The sequence below is a fragment of the Acipenser ruthenus genome, chromosome 20, assembly GCF_902713425.1.
Source record: "Acipenser ruthenus chromosome 20, fAciRut3.2 maternal haplotype, whole genome shotgun sequence".
Taxonomy (NCBI): Eukaryota; Metazoa; Chordata; class Actinopteri; order Acipenseriformes; family Acipenseridae; genus Acipenser; species Acipenser ruthenus.
Window position 1 is genome coordinate 8,064,095 of NC_081208.1, and position 20,369 is coordinate 8,084,463.

The 20,369-nt window shown below is 40.8% G+C and overlaps 1 protein-coding gene across 2 annotated transcripts; it reads right to left on the reverse strand.

The window, feature by feature from the left end:
* Nucleotides 1–1,424: 1,424 nt before the first annotated feature.
* LOC117425110 (zinc finger MYND domain-containing protein 12-like) lies at nucleotides 1,425–20,132 on the reverse strand. Of its 2 annotated transcripts, none has more exons than XM_058993414.1 (8): nucleotides 19,682–20,132; nucleotides 16,067–16,208; nucleotides 14,490–14,661; nucleotides 13,604–13,773; nucleotides 12,851–12,973; nucleotides 12,286–12,388; nucleotides 10,344–10,489; nucleotides 1,425–2,528 (listed from the first exon to the last, which is right to left on the reverse strand). In XM_058993414.1, exons 1-8 carry the CDS (start codon nucleotides 19,789–19,791, stop codon nucleotides 2,517–2,519), a joined length of 978 nt encoding a protein of 325 aa, XP_058849397.1. In that variant the 5' UTR covers nucleotides 19,792–20,132; the 3' UTR covers nucleotides 1,425–2,516. The 2 variants fall into 2 exon arrangements, with proteins under 2 accessions (XP_058849397.1, XP_033897687.3); XM_034041796.3 differs by lacking the exon at nucleotides 1,425–2,528 and adding an exon at nucleotides 4,871–6,698.
* Between the last annotated feature and the right edge of the window lie 237 nt (nucleotides 20,133–20,369).

Genomic DNA, 20,369 nt, shown 5'->3' on the forward strand with positions numbered 1-20,369 from the left:
GAGAGACTAGAACCAGCTGAAAATCCACTAGCAGCAGCCATTTTGGAGTTTCTTATTACCAGTACAATTTCCACTGACAGTAAGAAACCCTAAAAGGTTTTTTTTTTTTTTTTTTTACTTCTGCCAGGGCTGAAGAACAAGAAATATTAATATTGTATTGCCCTCAGGTTTATAGAAAGGGAAATGGATGATTCATTAGTATTTGTTTCTGCATCAAAATCAGCTGCTTAGTGCCAGTACAAACCCTACTGGTATTAAGATCTGCCATGGTTTTATGTTTTAGCTGAGATACATTGTGTTGGGTGGCTGGGAATTTACTGTGAAGCTATATTATAAAGATAAAAGTAAATGGTCTCTGTATGTCTCTCAAAGTAGACAGGTGATCTTTAGATACAGGCCTGACTGTTGGCCGGTCGTATGGTGCTGCACACTTACATAGAACATCTTCCTAAACCATGGTTATCAGAACTCTCGCAGGTATAACTTGCTATTGTTTCTGATTGAGCTTTCTGATTGCCTTTCTGTATTTGTTATTTTGCTTTATTTATTTATCTCTCGCTTCACAAACAGTGAAATGATCTGCACAGAACGCTTCTTATATGTTTGAAACTTCAAAAGGGTTTGAGGGTCCCCATATGAGTTTGTAAATTACAGATTTACAGCTTAGAAGATAACATGATTCTGTAGTCCCAAAACTGAAACCAAACAGCTACATCCATCTCTACAGTATCCTCTACATCTTAGTGAAGACTGATCCTTTACACTTGAAACCTCTTCACTGAGGGTATGGAATGGGTTACTTAGCCACACATTGATGCTGAATCACTTGGATCTTTTAAGACCTGACTTGACAGTTTTGGGATCAACCAGCTATTAGGAACCGGATGCGCACTTGGGGGCTGAATGGTCTTCTCTCGTTGGTAAATGTTTTTATGTTTCTTATTTATAAGCCCTGCGAAACCCACAGTTAAACTAAGCTGGAGTAGCTACAACACTGGTGAGCTGACATCCACTGTGGGACAGGGGCAGAATCCAAGACACCTTCTCTACCTGTCGCTTACAGTAAAGATGCATTTAATGTGTGAGCTAGAGCACAAGACAGCAAATAACTGAACAGCAGTGAAACTAAACGTTTCAGCTATGTGTAAGTATCTAACCAGCGTCCGTCCCTTTAAATGCACACACGGTACACAGCAGCATGTTTTATTGGGAATACAGAAAACAAAATAAAACAAACCAAATTGGTCCACCAAACTTCCCTACCTAAGAAGGGACAAGCTAAGCTTGTTTACCCAACAAAACCCTGGTTCTTTAGTTCTATTTTAGTTTACCTTTATCCTTCACACCACACCACACCACACCACACCACACCACACCACACCACACCAGACCACACCACACCACACCACACCACACCACCGATCTCTCCATCCCCCATCACAAAACACACAAACTGGCATTTTTATTCCCCAACCTGATCAGTCTCAGCTGATCAGCATTTACCCCATTACGCGATTTACCCACACTAATAATCAGCCCTCTGGCTTTTCCAGGATGGAGTGCATCAACCCTTATTCAATTAGACAAAAATACAATTATACAATTAGTTGGAGCATTGATTCAAGTCTTTACAATGAGTCGAACAACTAACACAGAGCCAATGGTCAAAAATGTAAACAAAACCGAAAGAAAAGTTCCACTCCTGTCATGAGGATCACCTTGGTGTTCACACAACCTCTGTGTTACTCAGTCTACCTGTGTGACAGTGACTTCCACTGGAGGTGGATTGAGCAAGTCCAGCATTCTCACTCTGTCAGCTGCCTGTCTGTCAATCACCGAGGGGGAACCCACCTTGACGTGCTCTATGAGTTTAAAACAAGTAGAAGAGTCTAACAAGGAGATCCATGCAGAAATTTACAGAGGTAAATGATTTATAGATCTATTTTATACGAACCAATTAAGTTAGGAATTTGATGTAGAGTACTAAAACCTATAAAACTTGTTTTATGAAACTGAAATTGGTTTTGTGTAAATCAAATGGGCCCTGAGCTTATAAGATGGAGAGCATGAAAGATGTCTGGAAAGCAGTTTCAGTGTAATGTGTGCCTGCAGATAATAAATAATGCTTTGTGAACTGAGCCCAATGATTCTTTCTTAATGATATATGAGTGAATGACTCCCTCTTTTGTAGTTCTGTTCAGTGTGTAATTCAGCTTCACATGAAAATGCATGCAGTACTTATTCAAAATGAATAAAACAGTATTGTAAGTCTGCCAGGAGCATTTGCCAAAGCGTTTATCTACTTGACTTTGTTTCTTAAAGTTTTACCTTACTGCAATCACCCTCGCACTTGTGTTTACTCAGCATACAATTCATTGTGGAATAGTAACAGCAGTCATAATCAATAACAGCTGCCACTAACAAAGGACTTAAACCAGCAAGAAGATCTGTCTTCAGTCCTTCCAGGCAGCTTGCAGATTTAACACCTCACAGAAGTCCAGAAACAGCAGGCAAAGTCAGGTCTTGATCTGTTGTGGAACAACAGAAATAAAAACTACGCTTCAGACCTTGCATTCATGAAGAGGTAAAGATATTGTGGGGAATACAGATCACACCCACTCAGCGGTTCCTCCTCTTTACACTCTGAGCAAGATCAAACAAGCCAACAGATTGCAGTGCTGCTGTCACAGATCAGCTGAACTTATTACACTGTACAAAGTGCCAGGCTGCAGGTTCCTCTGGTTTGAAAACTGCATTGCGTTCAGAGGACCCTTATGAGGATCGTGCTGATCAGCCCTGTGCCCGGGGACAGGTTTACCAAGGAGGTGGAATTAAAGTTAAACAGGTGAAATATACAGCCCATCCAGCTGATAACCACCACTCAGTGGACTTTCACTAAGTGCTGTCAATAACCTGCAGTGTTAACATAGGGAATATAGGCTATAGTATGAAGTAAGATAATAAAAAAATAAGGTCCCTTATAAAAGTTTAGCATAGTAAACGTATAGTAAATGCATGGTAAAGCACATAGTGGTATGGTAAAGCATATTAAAAAGCATGGCAAACTATGGTAAATGCATAGTAAAAACAGCATCATTACTGTGGAAAACTTTTATAAGGGGTACTCGTCATTCCAGCTTCCAGAAAGTGATATGCTGTTTAAAACTTTATCATTTCCAGCTATGACCTGATTTACACAGAGCAATGTGATAGGATCTACTCGCGGACAGTATGTGTACCACTGCCAACAGGTGCCATGAAATTAACATCAGCGTTGCTCTTCACCAGTTTTTATTACAATTTTTTTCATTCCTGTGGTGCACAGGAGCACAAGTATATATATCAAACCCTTGATCTATAAAAGCAAGTCAAACCCTATAGTGCTGCTGATAAATAAACTAGACCGCTAATGCCATGATTTTCTTCCCACAGCACTTTTTACAGATGGTATATTGAAATATTTTATGCCACAGGCATTATTACGTAGGCTGTATTTACAGGTAAACTCATGAAACAAGCTGTTTAAATAAACTGGTAATGTGTTATGTGCCCCTTTAAAAAGAATCAGATTCCAGTGATAATTCCTGCTGTTAGCAGGTAATAGCAAATTTAATCTAGAATACAAGCTGCAGTGATGCTCTTGTGGAGTACACTGAAGTACAGACCTACAGATCCTATTATACACTGTAGCGATCTTCTTCAGAGATTCCTTACTAGCAGTCCTGTAGATCACATCATTATAGTCTAGAATAGGGAACAAAAGTTGTTGGTCTAATTTAAACCTTACTGTAAAGCTTAAGCAGTGGCGCTGACCATACAGTACTCCAAGCTTCCTACCAATTTTACTACAGACATTTTTAATGTGTTTTTCAGATTTAAGAGTTGTGTCACTATAAACCCCTAGATATTTAAGTGTCAACTCTCTCCAATGGTGTAGTATTACAAGTAACAATAGAAAAATTTGAACTGGATCCACAGTGAGAAAAATGACGGATTTGCAGGAACACGCTTCGGAGGACGCGTGTTTCAGCCTCTGTTCCTCGAGTCGCCGGAGGGTTGCAGCGGTGAACCAGGATAAAAATAATAATTGGGCATTCCAAATTGCAGAGAAAAACCAGGGTAAAATAATTTTTAAAAAAAATTGGCACCAGTGAGTTTCTTTCCCTCATGGAACAAACATATATTTTTAATATATGGTAGAAAAGTATGATCCTTATATATTTAATATTTCTATATATGAAAAATATATTTTAGTCTGTAATCCATATATTTATATGGATTACAGACTAATAAAAATATATGGTGCACCATATATTTTCAACATATAAAATAAATATATGGATTACAGACTAAAATATGTTTTAAATATATAAAAAAGGGTCCAATTTCTATATATGAAAAATATAAGGATCATACTTTTCTACCATATATTAAAAATATGTTTTTTCCATAAGGGTTTCTTTCCCCTGTAGCCTGATCACATAAGGGCGTCTGCTAAGAAATAAATAATAATAATAATAATAATAATATATATATATATATATATATATATATATATATATATATATATATATATATATATATATATATATATATATATATAATTTGTTAATTTTAATAATGCAGGTGTGGTCGAATGAGCTTTTCGAAAACCAGATTGATAATCAGTAAATAAATTATTTGTTGTTAGATAATTAGTCAATTGGGTTTGCACAATTTTTTCAATAGTCTTTGATAATACTGGCAAGACAGATATAGGCCTGTAATTACCAGGGACCGTGACATCCCCACTTTTAAAAATGGGCAATAGCTTTTGCTTTTTGTGTTAAGGCTGTACTTTTATTTCTCAGTTGTCTATAATATTTTATCAGAATGATCTCCAGTTAATCTAGATCTCTGCCATGCCTGATCTCTCGTACAAAACAGCTCTATTAGGCCTGGGGTTACCCAAGGTAAGTGATGTGACTTAACTCACCTTTTCTTAAACGGGGCATATTATCACATACCATTATGAATTCTTCTAGAGGGTCAAGTTTTGCTTTGGTTTTATAAACAGAGGATTGCAACTTATTTGATATAAACAAAACAACCTCCCCACCCTCTTTGTTCAGTCCATGCGATATATCATAAAATTATCTATTTCAATTTGAGCGTTGTCAATTTTAGTAGATAACCATGTTTCAGAGATAGCTAACACATCAGGTTTATGAATTTCAGTCTAACTTCTAAGCTGATCGATTTTTGTTACCATTCTACAGATGCTGATATGAAAAAATTTCAGACCTTTGACTATAGACCAATTTACATCTTGCTGAGTCTCACCCGATAATACATTGTTATTCAAGACCAGCCATGCTTGAATATCAGACATAAGTGGTCCAGGGTTTAGTTCAGCGTCCCCACAAAGTATTACAAAATGTATGCAAATAAACTTTACCAGAAAATAAACATGGTACAGATTTCTCCTGTATGTATTTTTAGATTTTAGTACTTGATTCAGTGGTTTTGTAGCATCAACAAGGACATTTCCATGCTGTCTCCACCAACTCTCATATCCTAGCAGCAAAGGTATCTTTGGTGAAACTTCAGAATTTAAGTTAGTTAAGTACATAGGGTACTTTAGAGGGAACACAATTTGGGTTGACTTGCAGCCACTGGTAATAGATTGTACAATACAAATCAAATCATAGGTAAAACATTTATAGCCGTCAGTATTTAAAATAACAGTCCTTGTCTTTTACCCCAGTCACATGTTCTCTTTTGAATCCCTGTGTGACCCCTTGTAGATAAAGCATTGATTTGTTTTTGGCGCTAGCCTGCCCCTGTGGCTGTTGTAGCTGCAGGTGACTCTCCCCTGCGTGCCTACAGCTGCTAGGCAGTCAGTGGGTAGCATCCTAGTCTATTAAAGCCTGCTGGAGCCTGACACTCCCTGTGTTCATTCATATCATGAGATCCCTCAGGGAGAAGAGCATCGCCTCACCGCACATTCATTCTGAAGCGGGAGGCGTTTCTCAGCATGTTCACACTGGGATTTCTGATTTATCACATCAAAGGGCGCTGCCACAACAGACTCTGGCCTGTCCACACTGTGAGTTGAAGAACATTCACAGCCAGGGCTGCAGCACAACCCTAATGTAGAAATGCAATGCAGCGGTAGGTGGAGGATGACTCTGGGGAGACTAAAGCTTAAACTCAGGAGGGTTTTTTTTAAGGTTTAATAAATAAAATGCTGTTGGAGACTGTTCTTGATGTCTTTAACAACAGTGTAGATCAGTTTCATGAATATCAAACTGCATTTTAAAAACATTCTTCAATGATGTAATATTTTAACATCTGGTGTACAATTGTAAAATTGTGTATCTAATCAAAATAAATATCCCTCCCCATTCTAAGCTGTTAATTAAACTCAAACCTATGATTATACAGTATTGCAAAGATTTTTAAAAACACTCCATTAGAAATATTTATATTGTTTTAATTGTGGATCTTGGCACTAGAGTATCCCTGGTTGTGTTGCTCAGGACCCTGTCTTGACTCGGCAGAGAGGAGCTGACCCCCTGGCTCCCTGGGGCTCTCTGGGGCACAGGTAGGTTCTCGCCTGCCCTAATCCGCTGTAGGAACCTCACAATGCTTTCAGTGAAGCCCGGGTCCGCTCCCCATTGACTGGCACTCAGAGCCTTCCTGCCTAGCTCCTGCGCCTGCAATACAGCAGATAAGTGTTTATTTACTATAGTCATGAACTGACCCACATACACCAGCATTTACTATAGTCATAAACTAACGCATATACACCAGCATTTACTATAGTCATGAACTGACGCACATACACCAGCATTTACTAGTCATGAACTGACCCATATACACCAGCATTTACTATAGTCATGAACTGAACCATATAGACCAGCATTCACTGTAGTCATGAACTGAACCATATACACCAGCATTCACTATAGTCATGAACTGACCCATATACACCAGCATTCACTATAGCCATGAACTGACCCATATACACCAGCATTCACTATAGTCATGAACTGACCCATATACACCAGCATTCACTATAGTCATGAACTGACCCATATACACCAGCATTCACTATAGTCATGAACTGACCCATATACACCAGCATTCACTATAGCTAGCGCTGTCACAGTAACAAATGATCTAATGGTCTAAAAAAATTGCATTGTCACATTCAAAATGGATAATTTTTTCTAGAGTTATTATACAACAAATGTTTCTAAATATTTAAATGCTTATTTATACATTTTTTAAGCTACTTTGTGGTTTACAAAGGGAAGAAAAGGACGGTTTTAAATTTCAACACTGTGTCTCAGATAGTAATTAGACACACCGTGGTTGAAATACAATGTTTCTCTCTCTCTTTAGAAAATAATGTTGTAACTGTAGCGCTTATACCTGGCCACCAGGTGAAGCCAAGCTCAGCCTCATAACACACTGAATCCAAATGTTTGAAAGGCTCCAAATTGGTAGCCGTGATCCACCCGGTCGAATGTCTTCTCTTGAGTGAGAGACAGAAAAGTAACCGACCGACCAGTCCTCATGTTCCAAATCGGGAAGATGCTGTTGAAAACCAATTCGGGACCGTGTAACTGGTAACGCGGTTTGTTGTATGGCATCAGAGAGCTCGCCAGGGTCAGTTGGCCTTCAAGCTCATCTCTGATGCCTTCCCATAGAACCATGCATGCGTTGGAATCGTCGGGATCCGGCCCCTCTCGTTCACGCTCTCTGGATCCGTCAGAAGTGAGCCATCCTCTGCCAGAATATATTGAACGGCTGCAGACAATTTGGTGAAAGGATTTGTATTTGTCTAAGATGATCAAGTGGGGATTACTAGTTGATTTGAGAATGAATGACTGTAAGTTCAGAGATATTTTACCACCCACCCAAGTGAGGGAAACCGGTTTAGAGTTAGAGCATGCCCAAGTTATGACCTTGGCTCTTTTTGGCATCTCTAAGATCATGTTTACAGTATTATAATCATAAAACTTTCATTTCAGTCTGAGATTAAACACCTGCCCCCTTTTTCATTGGACGCTAATTCGGGCACTCCCTTTATCTCGTGAGTTACAGATACTGACTCTTAGCCAGGGTTCCTCTATCTAGCGTTACAGACTGACTCCTGCCAGCCTGCAATCCTGACCAGGGTTCCTCTATCTAGAGAGTTACAGACTGACTTCTGCCAGCCTGCAATCCTAACCAGGGTTCCGAGAGTTACAGACTGACTCCTGCCAGCCTGCAATCCTAACCAGGGTTCCGAGAGTTACAGACTGACTCCTGCCAGCCTGCAATCCTAACCAGGGTTCCTCTAGAGAGTTACAGACTGACTTCTGCCAGCCTGCAATCCTAACCAGGGTTCCGAGAGTTACAGACTGACTCCTGCCAGCCTGCAATCCTAACCAGGGTTCCGAGAGTTACAGACTGACTCCTGCCAGCCTGCAATCCTAACCAGGGTTCCTCTAGAGAGTTACAGACTGACTCCTGCCAGCCTGCAATCCTAACCAGGGTTCCTCTAGAGAGTTACAGACTGACTCCTGCCAGCCTGCAATCCTAACCAGGGTTCCTCTAGAGAGTTACAGACTGACTCCTGCCAGCCTGCAATCCTAACCCAGTCTGATGGGTCTCTTTCTGCTGCTGATGGAAATGAACAGTGCTGATTTCAAAGTGCTTTAAACTCAGTCCCAGCAGCAGGTGAAAACAGATCAAACAGCACAGCACTGCAGAAAAGTGTCTGGTGTAAGAGTACATGTCTCTTCTAGACCTCAGTTAATTCCCCTGGAGTGCTGAGCTGACAGGATGACAGTGTATCTCATTAGAATTCTTGCTGATGTGCATCTTCCTTTCCACTTCAGTTATAAACAAGATCTTGCCCACACTCCCAAGAGCGAGGCTTGAATGTTCCCATTAGTAGTTCTACACCTTTACATTTTCTTCTTTCAATGTACTTTGTTTAATCAGGAAACCAAGAGCACATTTTGCTTATATTTTGTTAATACAAACATACGGTATGTATTTGCTCAAGGTACACCTTAAATCTGTTATTTTCAAGGTGCACAATAGCGTATGCTGCAAATCCAGAATATGAAGCCCATGCACATAGGTGTATTCAGGATAGATTGAGCAGAAATTCAAAAACATATATAGGAAATAATGTTGTAACTGTAGCGCTTATACCTGGCCACCAGGTGACGCTAAGCTCAGCCTCATAACACACTGTCTGACACAATCATGTAAACGTACATTTGCAGCACTCTGTGAATGACTCCATCATAAACTTGTTCAGAACGTGGGACAGGGACACTATTGTAAATTAACTATGTATGTGTTTGTTTACTAATCTTTCTAAAGCATCTGATACAACTAAATATAAATCGCCCATGATGGCTGCTGGCTGGTTTCATAATGATCTAGTGGTTTCAAATGTCAGTAGTGTCAGCTCCATTTGAACGCATATGACACAATTCTTTACCCCTGTGGCCTCTCTCTGGATATTGCCAGCAAAAACATACAAGTTGCATTGAAAACTATAGAGTGTGAAATTATTAAAGTTTTACTAAACTCTGATAAAACAAATGGTATTTACTAAATCCTGGAACGCTTGAAACAGAATATCTACAAATAGTTTACTGGATAGTTACAGTACTATATTGAATTTTCAAAAGCAACTATTGACGAGATAAAAACTCAAATTGGGTTTCTTTCTTTAGAATAAAATCTTCTTTACAAACAAAAGCTTGTTGCTTTCTTGCGGTTTTGTGCCACTAATTGATTAAAGATGTTTCTCTTCTAACAGAAAGCACAAAGAAAGAAAGTGTTTAGCTACTTTGCTCCCTGGTCCTGGAACCCTCTTCAGCAAGAGCTTATATTAAGGATATGCAGGTATATATTAAGGGCTCTTTGTCTATTATACAGTACAAAATGCTCAAGAAGATCATTTGAATCAGTCTAATCATTCAGTCTGCCTGTCCATTTAACAGCTATGATTTTCCACCAGTCTTCACCAAACTTTCAACATACACTTCTAGCCTCCTACAGAAGTTTCAGACTGCACTTAGCTATAATGCGATGAACTCTTGATTTTACACAAAACTTTATGGAGTGCAGAGCACTGTCCAAGAAGAACCGGCTCAAGGCTGATTCACCCTTAGAATCGTGTGACCATCACTGAGGGCAATTTTAAGCCTCTCTAGTGGTGCGACTGTCTGGAGATCCTAGAGAAGACTGGCCTCCAGAGCTGAATTTGTCTTGATTGTAGCTGGTTGCATCGCACGCCCCTCCTGTGGAAGTGTGAAGCAGCCTTTACCCTGAAGAGAAAGCCTTACCCTATCCAGATCCTTGCGCAGGTAGCAGAGCATGGCGAGGGCACAGGAGGCACTGGCCAGGGCAGCAGGGTCCTGTTTCTGAGCCTGCTCTCGGATATCAAAGATAGCGTTCAACATCTGGGCGGCCTCAGCTTCCTGAGCCTCATCTGTGAACAGAACCAATTAAAACAGGGAATCAGGAGAGCTGAGAAGACGTGCAGCCGTACTAGAATGTAATACGTCATGTGCAGGGTGTCTCTCAGAGATGTCACCTGGTGCAGTTTGGGTCAATAAAAGACACCCTACACTTGACTATTAACGTATTATAAATCACATACATTAAATTGTACTCAGTAATAACTTTAAAATGATTTGTTTAGATTGAGGTGATTTCACTTCTTGCTTTTCTATTTCTGCAATGTTGGTAATATTTTCTTAAAAGTGCTAGGTATGTGTGCTTTTTTTGTTTTGATTTTTCAACATTGGAATTAGGTGTGGTGTTCTGTACATAGAATTACTTCTGTACACAGGATAAGATGTACTGGAATGTTGGCAAAATACTGCACTGTGATTGGTTGATTTCTGATTCATGATTTATAATGACAAAGCGAACCATCGCATAGTCACCTAACTGACCTGTAATACATCCATAAATACAAAAACTACAAATCAAATATGTAAATACAAAATCTATCAATATCATTTAAAAGCAGATCACTAAGACATTCACTAAGACGTTCATGTAAAAATGATCTGACATATATACATACAGACGGATTGACAGGGTCCTCCATACTCCATATCCCCGTAGTATCATATTCTCAAAACCTTGAGCTAAAGAATAACCTACCCAAGTATCATCACAATGGTATAAGCAGTTATATATGTAACAGATATGTGTAAAAGTGTGCCATACATATGTACGGGTGCGAGTGATAAAAAGTAAATGTTTCAGAGTCTGGTTGAAAAATAAAGCTGTTCTGTTAAGGGCCCAGAGGGATGCAGATGAGCCCCCTGTTGGAATCCCTTAGAGGAGGAGGATCCTCAAAGCTGTGCCTGCGAGACCAGAGTGCAGTGTCCTCAAAAGCTGTGCCTGTGAGACCGGAGTGCAGTGCCTCAAAGCTGTGCCTGTGAGACCAGAGTGCAGTGTCCTCAAAGCTGTGCCTGCGAGACCAGAGTGCAGTGTCCTCAAAGCTGTGCCTGTGAGACCAGAGTGCAGTGTCCACAAAGCTGTGTCTGTGAGACCAGAGTGCAGTGTCCTCAAAGCTGTGCCTTGCGAGACCAGAGTGCAGTGCCTCAAAGCTGTGCCTGTGAGACCAGAGTGCAGTGCCTCAAAGCTGTGCCTGCGAGACCAGAGTGCAGTGTCCTCAAAGCTGTGCCTGTGAGACCAGAGTGCAGTGCCTCAAAGCTGTGCCTGTGAGACCAGAGTGCAGTGTCCACAAAGCTGTGTCTGTGAGACCAGAGTGCAGTGCCTCAAAGCTGTGTTTGTGAGACCAGAGTGCAGTGCCCATGACAGCAGCTGACATAATCCGCAATACTGAGGGGATACTGAAGTCATTACAGTCTACTAGTGTGCTTTTAATCTACATTTTAACATCAATCTATTTCTCATTTTGGAATAAGTACCGGATTTAAATGGCAAACGGAAAAATGTTGAGAGGAAACTCAAATGTGCCCATAGCCAAAAAACTGTGGAGAACTCCAGGTTCGGGTTGTGGAGCCTGGAGCAGGGTGGAAGGAAGCCTGGAACTCAACCACAAGACATACAGTAGCTCCAAAAAGAAACAGAATGATAAAATCACTTTTCAACCAGAGGCTTTGTCGGTGCCTGCTCTGTGCTTAAAAAAGACAGCTCCAGCCTCTGGGCTTCACCTTTCAAGCCTGCAAAACCCATCACTCAAAAAGAAGCTGTTGTCAGCAGCTTGTAATGTATTAAAGAGGATGAAAGATGTGCTGTACAAACCCAGAGCTTCATCAGGGGAGGCGGAGCTAGCTGAAGGCAGGCTGGGACTCTGAGAGGGACTCTGCACCAGCCGGCTCAGGCGAGTGCTCCAGATATCTGTTACCTGAAAGCAGAGCACAGCGGGCTGTTAGATACAGTCACATCAATTAGTGGGACAATCAAGACCCATAGGGCTCAAAATAATTGGTCAAAATCAGGTCCAGAGGAAATAAGACACTAAAAAGCTACAAAAATAAACTAATAAATGACATCTAATTAATCTCCTCGCTGTTTAGTTTGGGCAAAACATTTCATGAAATCAAATGGGACCAGTTTGCAACGCACTGTCCTTGAAGTCCTTGCACCAAGAACAAATGAGTCAGACACCCGAGGCCAAGGTCAAAGCCGAGCCCAGAGGACTGGCTTGAGGACTCCAGGACTACATACTGTGCCAACATGTACCAAGTGCCAAGCCTTTATTCAGACCTCGAGACATAATAAACGGCTGCTAGACAAGAAGCCTTCACCCTGCAGAAAAGCACAGGAAGCTTTAACACCATCTGGCATTTCCATTTCCATCACTGACCTTTGTGTACAGGGAGTCCACAACATCCATTTTGCTCTGCTGGAAGAAGACATTGGCCATGTGAAAGTAGCCCCCAGACGTCACAATGCTGTCGGTTCCAAACTCTTCACTAGCATAGTAAATCTGCATGTGGAAAACAAGCAGTAAAGTGGCGTGGGGCGTCAACACCAAAAAAACTTGCCTGGGGAGCTACCAGGCATTCAGTCAAACCTAAAAGAACCTTGGTTATAGAATTAGACAAGATTTCTATTGCTCAAACTCCAATTGCTTTCAAGAAACGTCACTGAAATGTTATGTCCAAGTTTGCTCTCATTGGTTGTGGCTTGCAGTGACACCTTCAGCATGTTGTTGACATAGCTGGTTCCATTTTATATATGTCAAATGCACTGCTCATCAAATAAGTTGGATCCAACTTTGATCCAAATTGTTGGGATGCAACTGTCAAACCAAAACCAAATTTTTTGTACAATGAAAAAGCATTTAAAATGCTGCCTGATAGCAGTCTGCATCATGCCACGTCGCGTATGTGTGTCCCGGCCTTAAAACAGCTGAATTTATAAAAAAAAAAACAACAACAATCATAACTGACTTGCATCCCTAAATCCATTTATAAACACACCGTATAATAAAGTACAATATATGGAAAATAAAGCATGATATAAACTATCATGGAAAACTTTTAAGTTAGTTTCTTTTGCCCATGTAGAGAAGTGTACCATGTGTCTCTCCTCCTCTCCTCCTGCCTCCACTCACATCATTTCCCAGGTGCTGCAGGGCATTATCAAACTCCCCCTTGGCGGTGTACAGCAGGCCCAGGTTGCGGTGCAGCTTGTGGAGAATGGAGTGGCTGCACTCTGACCTCTTTAGCACAGTCCACTGAGCCTGAGACAGGTACTCCTCTGCCTGCAGGAGGTGCCCCGTTCCTGGACAGGCAGGGGAACAAAAGGCAAGGATGTAAAGCACAGGGGATAGCCTCTCTACACTACTGTGCACAGTACAGCAGAGCACACACCATACAATATTGCATTACAACAACTTTCCACTATTAAAGCTTTTTGTGTCTAAGCACCTCAAAACGCTGTACATTTAGAACACAAAAATACTGTTTTAAATCACTGCTGTGGTGAAATGACCCAGGCAGTGCAAGTGCAAAGAGCTAACCTGTGAATGAGGCATACAACCTAAAGTAGTATCAGATATCATGTTTTAAAATGAAAATACATGTGTGCTTTAACCAGTGTTTCTTTCAAAACTGTACATGTGAGACCTATTTAGCTAATGGAAGTACAAAACAGGTAAGATTAATGAAATGATTTTGCTAGCTACAATTACTTTAATATTACAATACATACTGTAGGCCTAAACCGTTGCAAAGGCCAAACTATAAAAATAAGTCTTTCCAAATTTATTTTGAAGGACTGAACAGCATCCCTAATTTCTTTTGGGAATGAGCTTTAGAGTTTAAGCACTATAGTCTGAAAAGCATGCGCTCCCTGGGTCTGACTCTGGAAAAAGCAGCTCTGAGATGGAGGCCCAGGACATGTGAGTGACCTACAGTACAAGGCCTTACATGGTCTTGCTGCTGCTGTACCGCAATTGAATGAAGCCTGATTGGCAGGCTGGGAGGTGCAGTGCTCACCGATGCTGGCCTCCGCGAGCAGCAGGTAGGGAAGTATGAGCGGGAGGGTGCTGAGGCCGTGCACCTCTATGGAGTAGCGCAGACACTGCATGGCAGCTGGGACCGCCTCCTCGTGACGCCCCTCGCACAGCTTCTTCCGGGCTGCAGCCTGAGTCAGCTCGATCAGGTGCTTCTGAGAGAACAGAACACCACCCATCCCTTCAATATCGGCACAGGCTGCTTCCATACACAAGACTGCACAGAACTACTCACGTGAGAACTCCATCCACCATTCTGGCAAAGACACTGTGTTCATATTTCCATTCCCGACTTCTCAAAAGGAATTAGAGGCAGTAATGCGCAATGGTTGTGCATCGCTCCAGAACTCCTGTGCTGATCTAATCGTGCCATCCTGGCTCTACATCCTTTAGACCAGGGGTCTCCAACCCTGGTATTGCAGAGCCCCTATCCTGCAGGTTTTATAGGTGTCTTTATATCATCAGTGGCTAAAGATCTGGAACGCCTGTTAATCTTGACTAAGCCAATAATTGGTTCAATTAAGTAACTGAGAGATTGGTTGAAACGAAAACCAGCAGCCACAGTCACTGTCCAGGACCAGGGTTGGAGACCCCTGCTTTAGACTATACCTCAGATTGCTGTCAGCCTGGCAGGTCGGCTGTAAGGAGATTGTAACATTGTAGTGACGTTTATGAAATCCTACCTGCTATAGATAAAATTAATGCAAGCTGCAGCACAGAGAGTGGGGGGCACAGGTGAAAGTATCACCTGTACCACCATACCATGTTTCCTGATGCTAGAGCCAGTAAAGTTTACAAAATGTAGCAGTGAAATGGGTTATGACTAAAACTGTCTAATTGAGAAATTAAGAATTATGCCAGCATTGCTCTGGTGATACCATACAAAATATCTGTGTTGCAATTCTGAACCGTATTATAAGTGAACACGTTGTGTGCAGGGTGTCTCTTATGCATTGTATAGGGGAGAGCTTCTGGCTGCTCAAACTGTGCAAAATGATGTCTCTTATACAATAAGAGACACCTGACACATGACATATTAATTTATTAAAATTCATACAAATGAAGATTGTACTCAAGAATAGCTTTAAATTGAAACATATTTTTATTTTTCTAAAACATAACTTTTATCCCCCCCGCCTCTCCCGGTTGTGAAATAGTTTAATCCAGAATCAACTGCCACAGAATAATGTGTGCAGGGCTACAGGTGCTGTGTAGCGGTGAGAATATTTATTAAAAACAGAAGTGCACCAGTAGCATTAAAGAATTAAACTTCTTTTACCTTGTTCAGATTGAGGCGATTTCATTTATTGCTTTTTTTTCTTTTTATTTCTGCGGTTTCAGTAATGTTTGGTTGATTTACTGTGATTGGTTGATTTCTGATATGCGATTTATAATCTTGGATGTCAGATCTCTGCCTCTGCTTTGGTTTAGTCTCACACAATCTGAAGGACAGAACCCTTTAGTTGTCTAATTGTTTATTCCCTGTGCCAGGGAAACTTGCTCTTACATTCTCACCTGCTTTAACCCTCACCCTTGAAAATAGAAGTTACGATACTGTACCTGTCTCTGCAGGAGCTGTGCCTGCTGGTGCTCCCTCTCCTTGCACAGGCTCTTGAAGGGCAGAGGGGTTCGCACTGGGAGCAGCAGCTGGCAGATCTGCTCGTGGATGCCTACCCAGTCCATGCGCTGATGGTCCGAGTCACTGCCCAAGAGACAACACACAGCAGCTGAAGAAACTCAGCACTCAACTCTTATTGATTGTTTTATTATTGCTTTTTTCATTGATCGTGATACCTGTGATATGTAGCACAGACTTTTGTGTAAATAGGCTGCCTCTCCCATGATTGCTAAATCTGTTCTTGAGATCCCTGACATGGCTTCTGTAATGTGTAAAGGCTGGGTTAGGGTTGGGGTTAGGGTTAGGGTTAAGGTTAGACTTAAGGATAAGGTTAGGGTTAGGGCTAGGGTTGGGTTAGGGTTAAGATTAAGGTTAGGGTTGGGTTAGGGTGCAAATCTGATAGAGGGCGGATTGCAGATGCTCGGCTGACAGCTGCTTCCATACACAAGAATGCACAGACTACTGAAGTGATGACTCAATGGATCATTCTGGAAAAGACACTCTTCATATTTCTATTCCCAACTTCTCAAAAGGAATTAGGTCTGACATGAATCAGTCATATGACTGTCAGCCTAATTATATAAAAGTGTGTGCTAAATTTGCAATATCTATATTTTTGTCCAAGCCCTGTATGCATGTACTGTATGTAACAGATTAGCCAGTATAATTCATCCCTCTGCAGTGGAAGGCTTCCATTCCCCCTCAGCAGGGTCAGTCTGCATCTCTAGCACTCTTGAGCAGGAAGATTCTGGTACTGCAAGTAATATAATGTTACCGTTATTCATAAAAGAACAGCACATAAAAAATGCCAGAACCATTGAAATCTCAAGATGTATCTGTGTTGTGCTCAAAAATATTCAGTAGGAGTTTGGAAAAGATGAAAATTAAAGCCTAAAAAACAAAACAAAAAAAAGGTTACATCTTTTTGCATTCCAGGGTTGTGTCCTGCCAGTTCTTTTTTAAAATAGCTCTCTGGGTGATAAGCGTGTGGCTCTGCTTCTGAACAGCACAGGTTGCTACTTTGTGACCAGCCCCCCATCACAGTCAGCTGGCAGTCTGGGTGAAGTGGGCGGATTACGTAAAGGACAGAAGTGTGCAAAGTATGGTTACTGTAAAAACCAGATTTCATAATTCAGAAGAGTTCGAGAGTGGAGGTGAAGGTTTGCATAGTCATTCAGAGTTCAGAAGAAAGGGGGTCTCGGGAGTGGAGGTGTAGGCTTGCATAGTCATTCAGAGTTCAGAAGAAAGAGGGTCTCGAGAGTGGAGGTGTAGGCTTGCATAGTCATTCAGAGTTCAGAAGAAAGGTGGTCTCGAGAATGGAGGTGTAGGCTTGCATAGTCATTCAGAGTTCAGAAGAATGGGGGTCTCGAGAGTGGAGGTGTAGGTTTGCATAGTCATTCAGAGTTGAGAAGAAAGGGGGTCTCGAGAGTGGAGGTGTAGGCTTGCATAGTCATTCAGAGTTCAGAAGAATGGGGGTCTCGAGAGTGGAGGTGTAGGTTTGCATAGTCATTCAGAGTTGAGAAGAAAGGGGGTCTCGAGAGTGGAGGTGTAGGTTTGCATAGTCATTCAGAGTTCAGAAGAAAGGGGGTCTCGAGAGTGGAGGTGTAGGCTTGCATAGTCATTTAGAGTTCAGAAGAAAGGGGGTCTCGAGAGTGGAGGTGTAGGCTTGCTGTGCATTGTCTTCCATTTCCTCATTCCTGAAGGTTATATCTAAACTCACCCTCCCAAACAAGAGGATTCCACATCCATTTAACTGCAATCCTGGAAACCAGCGGAAAACGGTTACAGGGAAAACTAATCAATCTCATTATTGGAGCAGCTCAGTATCAATCTAGCATTGGCTACAGTGTTATGACACTGAGATTGAAAAATAAGGTTTTCTGTTATTTGTACAGCAGTGCCCCCTAGTGTCATGTTGGAGAATAGCAAACTGCAGAAGTGTAATCTGGTGTAAAATATACACTGTATGTCCAACAGACATGTACAGTAACAACAATAAAGAGTAAGTAGTGGGGTTCCGAAAAATATAGCGTTACACGTCCTCCCCTGTTGCTACAACTGTTTAAAAAACGTACCTGTCATTTTTCTTTTCATTGTTAACACCCTGACAACTTTTTACACTTAGAACTTTAAAATCTGTTTCAAAGCTCTTTTCAAAATTTCCTCTTTGGTGCACTGATAGTGTAAGGATTATTGCCCACATGGTCAAACAGGTAACACAGCAATAATGATCCATGATGTGGTACGGAACAGAAAACCCAGAGCAGTGATTTAGAGGACAGATCTCAAACCCCAGTGCACTAGAGCAGACAGTTTGAAAAGAGCTTTGGAGCAGACTTTAAAGTTATATAAAACATTGTCAGGATGTTAGCAATGAAAAGAATAATTACAGGTACGTTTTGTTAAACAGTAGCAACGCGTGGGGACGTATAACGTTATGTTTTTCTGAATCCTGCTACTTACTCTTTAAAGCCTGCCTGTTGAGAACCAGGACCTGTTACTCTTCTGTCATCTCTGGGTTCAAGGTTCAAATCTGGAACAAAAATCATCAGTAGGAATCACTTGAGACACAAACAGGAGTTACCTTCCTCCTCTTACACTGCAGGAACAACAGGCTGGCTTGTTCATGTTTGAATATTCTTTCAAAATGTAAACAAACACTTGAATATTCTTTCATTTTGAATTAGCTGAAAAACAAAAGTGTAATTCATACCATGTTATAATAAAAAAATATATATCTCTGGAGTAAAAAAAAAAAAAAGGTATCAAATGACCTTTTAAAGAAAGGTCAGAGAGACCCTTCTGCACAGTAGAATGTGTCTTATTTTTCAGAAATATTCGTGCAAGGTTTCCTTTGCATGATATCTTTTTGATACAGTAATTTACATGTTACATGAACAAATACAAACTGGTCTTTTTTGCTACAGAATACATTTGAAGAGTTTTGTTTGAATATTTGACCCAGCACTGTTCACAAAACCTTGGTGAACTACTGTATGGTTACTGCTTTGCTATGGGCCCAATTTTGTAAACAACAACAAAAACCAGCCCCAGCACACTTCACTGTGGAGTCCAGCTAATGAGAGCACATTGTGCAACTAACATAAACCCAGGTTCCACTTGAATGCAACAGCCTATCTGTCGCCAGGGATGTCGCGCCTGTGAGACTCAAGCCTCCTGCAGTTTCTCTTCTCCGGTTTAATCACCTTGCCTCATTACTTTTTAATCAGATTGCCTGCCGCACGCGATGCTAGTTTGTGAAGAGTCCCTGGTAGATCTCTGTTCAGTAGCATGTGCTTACCGTGTTAACAGACGCGTAGAGTTAGCACATGTTAAGGGTTTAACACGGGTTCGTTTATTGTGTAGACGTGTCTGAGTTCAAACATGCAATTGACATGTAATAGGCAACCAAAGACAATACGGTAAAGACATTAAATGTGAAATAATTCCAAAATAGAGAAGAATCTCAGATTAATAAAAAAGGGTTGTAGGAGAAAACTGATTAAATTTATCACACAATTTAATATGAGATTTTTGTTTTGTTTTTGTTAACTTACCAGTAGTAGGCGACTGTGCATTTAGTACACTGGATAAAAGCAGGTTTCTGGCACAGTTCACAAAGCAGTTTCACTCCTTTGGGGTTGGACAGGGGATTCACTTTTGCCATTTTACTGTCGGGATTTAACAAATTTGAGCACTGAATGACGAGCAAATTAAATTGACTAACTTTTTTTTTTTTTTTTTTTTTTACTTTTCAACAAACTTGACCAGTTTTACTTCTATTCAATACAGATTGAATTAAGAAAATGTAAATTAGGGAATCCCTTTTCGCGTGTTTCTCCTTGCTATAGAAGTTGCGGGTCGATTCATTTTTCAAATCTCTGCCAATGTTTCAGGACGCTTATGGGTTGTCAAGGAAACGAACTTTGAACTTATATTTGCAGTGACCATTTCTTTCCAAATGAAATTATACAAAAAATAACTAAATCTGCGGTTCATACATTATTTTACTTATTTTTCTAAATTTGAAATCCCTAATTTTCTAATACCGTAGTTATTTGTCTATGTACGTTGCTGTGATAATAACACTGTGACACCATCACGAGAAGATAGCAAAAATGGCGTTTGATCTGATGAATCGGGTTATAGCCATGGTCCACGAAATTAAACAGACTAACATATAAACAGAGTTATTTTTTTTTAAAAAGTAATCCATAAGTTTTTTTTTTTTTTTGTATAATAAAT